At 36.3% G+C, this 8,167-nt stretch overlaps 2 protein-coding genes across 2 annotated transcripts; one reads left to right on the top strand and one right to left on the bottom strand.

The window, feature by feature from the left end:
* Positions 1-2,739: 2,739 nt before the first annotated feature.
* LOC103936602 (30S ribosomal protein S31, chloroplastic-like) lies at positions 2,740-3,440 on the bottom strand. Its single transcript, XM_009346448.3, has 3 exons — positions 3,216-3,440; positions 3,079-3,143; positions 2,740-2,957 (listed from the first exon to the last, which is right to left on the bottom strand). Exons 1-3 carry the CDS (start codon positions 3,373-3,375, stop codon positions 2,829-2,831), a joined length of 354 nt encoding a protein of 117 aa, XP_009344723.1. The 5' UTR covers positions 3,376-3,440; the 3' UTR covers positions 2,740-2,828.
* A 2,362-nt stretch (positions 3,441-5,802) lies between these two features.
* Positions 5,803-7,314, top strand: LOC103936613 (lactosylceramide 4-alpha-galactosyltransferase-like). Its single transcript, XM_009346454.3, has one exon. The coding sequence runs from the start codon at positions 5,807-5,809 to the stop codon at positions 7,124-7,126; it is 1,320 nt and encodes a 439-aa protein (XP_009344729.3). The 5' UTR covers positions 5,803-5,806; the 3' UTR covers positions 7,127-7,314.
* The last annotated feature ends 853 nt before the right edge of the window (positions 7,315-8,167 follow it).

The following is an 8,167-nucleotide window of genomic DNA, read 5'->3' on the forward strand; positions in this document are numbered from 1 at the left end:
CCGGGGATTAGGAGGGATTACTAAATCACTTGGAAACTGACTCAAAAATGTAAAACAAACATTAAAACACTAAAACAAATCAAAAGACTCAAAGAATACAAAACACTTATAAACACAAACTAAGACACTTTCTAACTAAATTGGACACTAAAGTAAAGGGGGATTGAAATTTTGACGAAAATAAATTAAATGCACAAATTGTAATTTAAAGGTAGAATTTAAATATGAATGTGATGAAATATGGAATGAATGCTAGCTAAGGGGTTCTTCTCCACACATGTTATACTTGCATACAAGATTGATTCTCAGTTGGTCTTTCGATAAATTATGAAACTCAACACTCCGGATTAATTAGGTCCGCTTAAATTAACCGTCAAGTTTTCCTTAAGTTAATGAATTGGATGGGTTTGCGCAACGCAATTCACAACATTCTCCAAAAGTCCTTTACGTGAACAGCACAATAAAGATACAATCAAAGATCATTAAGTATTATGAAAACTATAAGTGTTGACGAGGCATTCGTTACTATGATGAGCATGAAACTCGTGCCAAGAATTCATTTAACGCGATTGTTTATAAGCAACCTCCACTACTTGTGAATATAAGTTCATAACGATTAGGTGAAAATCACTTATATTCTAGCGTCATATTTATGCATGAAAATTAAGCGCGCATTCTTAATAAACATTCATAAATAAGTTATCAATCAAACGGTTAAACAAATTGAATCCACAACTTATGAAATTCCAACGAAAGTTAATCAATTCATATTGCAAATATAAACATAGTTTCGAATCACCCCTTAGCTAAAGGGGGATTAGTTCCTCATACCTTTGAAATCAAAGAAACACCTAAACATTCCAACAACTCAAAACTTGAATTGTATGAACGTTTAAGCACTCTTCTCTTCCATTCCTTATACGTACAAAACAAAGAGAATTAAAATGAAACTTTGAAATCAAAGAAACACCTAAACATTCCAACAACTCAAACTTGAATTGTATGAACGTTTAGGCACTTTTCTCTTCCTCGTTGTTGTAGCACAAGGTTTAAGGATAGGTTGGTTGGGGGGATGGAAGTGTGGAATGGAGTGGAAATGGAGAAGATGGAGAAGGGGAAGTGTTTGTGTATTACAATGGAAAATGAGATGATTTGGTGAATGGAATGAATGGGTATTTATAGGAAGAGAATGGGTGTTAATGGATGTTTGTTTAAGGTATTTGGTGGATGGGAAAAGGTGTGGATGGTGGGAATTATGGTGGATGGATGGTTTAGTGGATGTAATTTAGGGTTTATTTAGGTGAATGTGGATGCATGATTTAGTGGATGTAAAGGATAATGGGATGGTGTGGAATTTAAAAGCTAAAAAAATGGGATAATGGGCATTTAAGTGTGAATGGAATGGTGGGATGCACTAATGGAAATTATGGAATGGAATGGTGGGATGCACTAATTAGGAGGAAGAATTAGGGTGAAGGGCTTAATGCATGGATTTGGGCCAATTAGGGTGAAGGGCTTAATGCATGGATTTGGGCCTAAAATGCCTCCCCTTGCATGGCAAGGGAAAGGACTTGGGCTAAAGCCCATGGCAATGGCTCTAAAATGGGCTAAGGTTAGGGTTTAGGTCATCTAAAAGCCCAAAGCCAAGTATAGAACTCACGACAATGGAAACCTCCAAGAATAGAAACTTCCAACTTTAGAAACTTTGGTTACCAATTCCGACTTCCTTGCTCTTCACTTTCATTTCTTCATTTCTTAAGCTCCTTTGACCTTCAACCTCGTTCATTCCTCGTGCTCCATTTGCATACACCACATTCCAGCTCAGTTTTGCTCCAAAAGCTCCCAATTGCATCATTTCATGTAATATGTCCTTTAAACCTGAAAACACATGAAAGTAGCTTAAAAGACTACTTTAACGAATAAAACATAACAAAAATGCATAAGAACTAGCTAACTAAGGCGCATAAATATGCTCCTATCAAGTTGTAGGTTTCCCGATGTGTTTTTCGGCCAACCCTCGTTAAATTGGATGAAGTTAGCACCGCCAAAAAATTCATCACCATCCATGGACCGAGATCTTAGCTTTGAATGCTCGAATCTGTCATGGATTTGAAGAAGCCTAAACAGGCTGAGACTTCCAGGCCATTTTCTAGCCACATTTGACCACATTTTGGCATCGATTCAGGTAAAATCGTAACCTTGTCACTCCCAGCTTCAATTTGGTATATTTTATGTGAAAGTTGGTTGTGAAATGGATCTGAAAGAGAGTCGGAAAGTTAATGATTGATCTAGGTGACCGGAGATGATGAGGAGTCTGTCGGGAGTGGTCGTTGAGCATAACAAGGACGAGAAGAGAGGATAGTCTTAGCTAGTCCCATGGTTATTGGGGGGTCTCGCTAAGACCTCTTAGTGAAGGGTTTTGTCCATGCTAGCCCCCTTTAGTCTCATTAATGTTAGTCTCAGAATGGAACAAACACAGTATTGGATTAATAGTTAGTCCAGTCCAGTCCAGTCCAGTCCAACTTAGAGAGGGCAAACAAACACCCCCTAAAGGGACTTCCTGTTTGTAATCGTTGGATTCCCACATTCCTTGTTCATGAGAATCCTCATACAAGGATCAGGAGAGGATACCGATCCCTCCCAGACTACAAGGAAAATATAAAAAATAAAAAACTAATAAAATCATGTAATTGGAGCTTAGAGATTTAATTCGTAAATTCCAAGCAAGACCAAGAAAAGTATTTGATCAAAATCCTCATAAAATAAACTCAAGGTTCATAAATTACAATTAAAAACAGAAACTAGAGAAATTGGGCTCCGTTAATAAATTAAGACAAGGACTCATCAATTTCAACCTTGACAATGGTATCGTCCTCAAACTTATCTTTCTTTGGGGGAGCCGCCGGCACCGGAACCCTAGGTGGTCCTCTGCCTTTGTTCTTGTTCCGCGGCCGCGCCTACAGTTCAATTTCCCATGTTTTCACAAATTTACAAATATAGAAACAGAAAGTCTTCAAATTAAAGAAATTCATGAGCTTTTTGAAGAGAAACGGTGAAAATTCAGAACATTTGACTTACATTGCCAAAAGAGTGATTGAAGCGCTTTCCCCTTTCGGTTTTCTTATCGCCTCTGCCGCAGTACACTGCAGAAGCACAGAGCAAAAATTAGGGAAAGTTACAGAGAGCGAGAGAGAGGTTTTGGGAATTGCGTATACCTGAAGGGACTGGTGGAGAAGAAGCTGTGGAGAGTGATAGCGAAGCAGTGGAGGAGGGGAGAGAAACGACTAGGGTTTCGGAGTGAGAGAACGAAATGCGGGAGCTGAAAGCGAGCGATTGAGAGGGGGCTGGTGGAGCTCCGAGTATCAGTGACGCCATGGATGAAGCTTGAGGAGAATAAGCGGATAAGGTTTTCGAGGGAATGTGTGTGCTCTGTTTTAGTGACCGTTGGGTTGAATATCGCTTATGTTTTGTGTGCGTTTTGTATTTTGCTTTGAGAAGCCCAAAGATTAAGTTGGGCCTTTGGGTTCTTTTTTTTTTTTTTTAAGTAAAAAAAAGTTTCGGAAGAGGGAAAACTACCTCATTTCAGGATCAAAGCATATCACAAGTCTTTTTGAAGACATACAAAGGGTTTTAGCTCTTTTTTTTTTGTTTTTACACATAGCCCATCAAGAGAGAGATTGCTAGATGTGAGACTCGAACCTAGGTTTTGATTTAGCAAAGAGAATGATCATTTTTTAGTTCTTTTGGTATACTTACATGCTGAATTTTCTCCAGTACACATAAAAAATGCACATATAAGTTACACATCTGAACAAGAGCTGTTATATCTCGTTAGACTATATGATCTAATAGCTCTCGTTCAGATGTGTAACTTAAATGTGCATTTAGTATGTGCAGTAGAGAAAACCTCTTATTCATCCAACTTGGTTTATAAATTTGGGCTTAATTGATCTTAAATATGAAGTATGTTTTCAATGGAAAAATAAAATGGTTTGGGACTTTCAACTTGGTTTGATTGTCGGACGGAGCAGTTTGGAATCAAGGTTTGCCAATTTCAAATCAAAAATTTTGAATGAAGTTTTCTTCAAATTGCGGAAATTCAACGTCCATTTAATTTAGTTTTGTATTGTTCGGAACTTGGATGTTTCTGACAATTTAAGTGGTAAATAGTGCTCAGATTGTCAGAAACGTCCATTTAATAGATTGTCTGACAATTTGAGTGGTAAATAGTTTCGAAAAAAAAGGTAAAAATAGCATTACTCAAAATTTATCTATCGCTTATGAAGTGGCTTCATTGTCTACCTTGCCCACAATTTTTTGAGTAATGCTATTTTTATCATTTTTTTCAAACTTTTTTTTTTATTTTTTATTTTTATTTTTTATTTTTATAGATGAAACTATATTTTTACCATCTACTTGTATTAAAATTTTATACCACCTTAATTGTCAGCTGATTTGGATATCTAATTCCACATCATTTAGAGCTCATTTGAAAGTGATTTTAAAATAGCTAAAACCATTTTAGTGAAAATGTTTTTGGAGCAACCCTGAAAAACACTTGAAAAGCTTTTAGAACCCAAAAACATTTTAAAAAACGCTTTCAATCATTTTAAAAGCACTTCCAAATCAGTCTTGATTTGAATTTTTTATTTAATTAAAAGCATTAACACAATCAAAAATAAAAAATCTTAAAACCCAGGTTTCACGTTTTTCTTCTATCGTTGTCCTCCCTCCTGCTACACCTTCGATAGCCACCGTCTCCCCACAACCCATAACCCTTTGAAAGAAATTAAGGAATCCATTGAAAAAACTAATGATAGATGCAATTTCATAATGAAAGAATTGGGTTTCGGGTTTATTCATAACGAAAGAAATGAATCCAATGGTAAACAATAATGGGAAAATTTATGATTGAAAGGGTTGTGATCATTGGTTGAGAAACGGTGGTGGCTGTTGAATAGTGAGGGAGGGAAGCCACAGTAGCATTGCTTTTTTTAGGGTTTTGTTTTTCTTTTTGTGTTTTTTTTAATTCTTTTAATTACATAAAAAAATTTAGATTATATGAATGATGTGGCTATTGCCTAATTAAGCTGCCACATAAGGTGGTATGTATAAAATTGTGGTACAAATAAATGGTAAGTGTAGTATTACTTTTATTTTTTATTTTTATTTTTTGGAAATTCAGATATTGAATGTTGGGTTACATTCGCGCATCCACAATTGGAAAATTTGGCTCAAAATTAATTTGAATCAGAATTTCTAATCCAACTTGCATCCATACTTCCAACTAAAAAAACTTGACACGTATGCAAATACATTTTGTTTTTAATAAGTTATTTCATATATTAATATGTGATTTGCAAATATTTATGGAGATGAATCCCTATTTAAAATGATGACCGTGTTCCTCTTCAATCATTATTGTTTGATAATCCCATGATGTAATCGGTATAATCACTAATAAGTAGCTGTAATGTGACATTCTTTCATAAATTACTCCTTGATTGAACATTGAAAGATGGACATGAATGAAGTATTATGTGTTAGTAAAAATGGCCATCAAAACGTTAATATGAATGGTTTGAAGATTGAAAGAAATGAATGCAATAATAAACCCTACAATTATTTAAATCCAACATTAATACAACATTTTTTTCTAAATTGACAACAACTGTAAATCTTTGCACATTAATTCTAACATGCAACTAATTTTCCACAGATGGACAGCACCTGCAAAGTTTTAAACGTTTCAGGCACTATATATACATGTACTTGGCATACCGTACCATGCAACACACCAAGAACAATGCTTTCTCCAAAACAATCCTCACGCCATTCTACTCTTACGAAACTGAAAAGAATCTCTCAAAAGGTGTTTGATTGCAGGCAACTTAGATGCAGTGCCAAATCTCCCTTTTTTTCCGTCGTCTCATTTGCCATCATATTCTTGATCATCTATACAGACAGCATCGTCTCTAACCTTTCCATGCAAACAGATTACCCAAGAACTCATCAAATTCTTGAACATAATCACCAGACTCAAATTCCTGAAAAGCAAATCGAATCAATGTCACCACTTCCAAGTATGCAAGAAAATATTGATGACATTGCAGATGAAATTCATGATCCTTTGATTCCTCCAGAAAATGCCACAAAAGAAGAAAGGCTAGGGTGGTTCCGGCGAAAACTACCGGAGCTTGATGTACTCAACTCTGACAACTTGACAAAGCAATTCCATGGTCGAGTGCTCGAATTCCTTAACAATGGATGCAGCTCTCAGTTCTACATGATATGGCTCTCACCGGCAAACTCATTTGGGAAACGAGACTTCTTGGCTATGGACACCCTCTTCAAATCTAACCCTCAAGGCTGCTTGATGATCATATCGAAATCCATGGATTCGGGAAGAGGGTACAGAATCCTGAAGCCATTGCTGGACAAAGGATTCAAAATACTAGCAATCACGCCCGACTTGCCCTTTTTGGTCAAGAACACGCCGGCTGAATCTTGGCTTGAGGAATTGAAGAGCGGGAGGAAGGACCCAGGTCGCATCCCATTATCTCAAAACCTAGCAAATCTTATTAGGCTCACAATGCTGTACAAGTATGGAGGCATGTATTTGGACACTGACTTAGTAATATTGAAAGATTTTTCGGGTCTGAGGAATGCAGTTGGAGCACAAAGTGTAGGTGAGGACTCCAAACAATGGACCAGACTAAATGGTGCAGTGATGATCTTCGACATAAACCATCCGATTCTGATAGACTTTTTAGAAGAATTTGCTACAACTTTTAATGGGAACAAATGGGGTCACAATGGACCTTACTTGGTTTCGAGGGTAATTGAAAGAGTTGGAAGCACACCAGGTTACAACCTTACAATCTTGCCTCCCAAGGCATTTTATCCCGTGGACTGGAATCGGATACACAGGCTTTTCAAGAAGCCCCAGAAGCGATCGGAGTCAAGAGCGGTGGAAATCACACTTAATGAGCTAAATGACAGGGAAACTTATGCAGTGCACCTGTGGAATAGGCGAAGTAGAGAATTCGCCATCCAAGAGGGAAGCGTCATGGCTAGATTAATGTCAGAGCATTGTGTCATTTGCCAGGACATTTATACTTCTTAAAGAAGATTTATTTTCTGTAATATGGTGAAGGGGAATCTACTTTGAGCATATCAACTCATCTGTGGCAAAGCCGCTGCGGAAATGAAGAAAAGAAGAGAAGCTTTTTGTTGATGTATTTTTAATATTTAATAAATAAATTATAATTGTCGTTATTTGTTGTAAGTGAGAAGTTAAGACGGTTGTTATTATTTGTTGTTAGTGGGAAAACTAAGATGGAGTCTTTTAGCAATTCATCTTATGTAACTCTTATAACTTTTTTCTTGTTAATTTGTGTATATTACCTTATCCACTAAGGGTGATAATAAATCTATAATTAGTAGTATTTTGTCCATCATCCTTTGTTTTCTTTTAGTTTTATCCCACTACCTAATTTCTTCTACAACAATTATTCCCTCCATTCCTCCATCTTTTCCGTTTTTACTTACTGACCAAAGAAGAGTGTTCGTGTGGTCGAGCTTTGGACTCTTCCTTTTGTCCAGATAGGTTTGAGTCACAAAACAAATTTGTTATGCTATTGTATTCTGGAGGGAACAAGTCATGAGATATACTGCTACATCTGTTCATAGACTTTGTTAAACCACAGTGAACTTTAATCTCTTAAGAAGAGCGATATACTCGCGTTTCAGCCTAATTGTCTACAATCTTTTTAGAAGAATATAGTTTTATTATACCCCGAATTAGTGAATTAGGCAGGATCCTTTCGTATAAAATAACAAATGTACAAAATAGCAAAGCAAAAAGCAAGTCAATTTTCTTCTAATTTTCCCAACATTTTTTATTCGAACTAAAGTTGAATTGGTGTTTTAGGTTGAATAAGTTCCAAGGGAAGGAAAGCTGTTATCTACTTGTCAAAACATTTGTAATTTCGATCTTTTGGATCAAGGTGTTCTATTTCTCTAGTTTCAAATTGTATACATACTAAAAGAGAAAATGAACTGAAACACTGTTCATAAGAACAGTGTTCTACCGAATTTGCCCTCACATGTTTACTCTAATCCCGGTTTTGCCCTTATGTACACGTGTTGGTCAGGATTTCTATTT

This window comes from the organism of the source record quoted next, unplaced genomic scaffold (assembly GCF_019419815.1).
Source record: "Pyrus x bretschneideri cultivar Hongxiangsu unplaced genomic scaffold, Pyrus_bretschneideri_v1 Contig2, whole genome shotgun sequence".
NCBI classification, from domain to species: domain Eukaryota; kingdom Viridiplantae; phylum Streptophyta; class Magnoliopsida; order Rosales; family Rosaceae; genus Pyrus; species Pyrus x bretschneideri.

Excerpts from the sequence above, each read along its gene's own strand:
- LOC103936602 (XM_009346448.3), bottom strand. The coding sequence starts at position 3,375 with ATGGCGTCACTGATACTCGGAGCTCCACCAGCCCCCTCTCAATCGCTC. Across the intron at positions 3,144-3,215 it reads TTCTCCACCAGTCCCTTCAG|TGTACTGCGGCAGAGGCGAT; the intron begins GTATACGCAATT and ends GTGCTTCTGCAG. Across the intron at positions 2,958-3,078 it reads TCAATCACTCTTTTGGCAAT|GCGCGGCCGCGGAACAAGAA; the intron begins GTAAGTCAAATG and ends ATTGAACTGTAG.
- LOC103936613 (XM_009346454.3), top strand. The coding sequence starts at position 5,807 with ATGCTTTCTCCAAAACAATCCTCACGCCATTCTACTCTTACGAAACTG.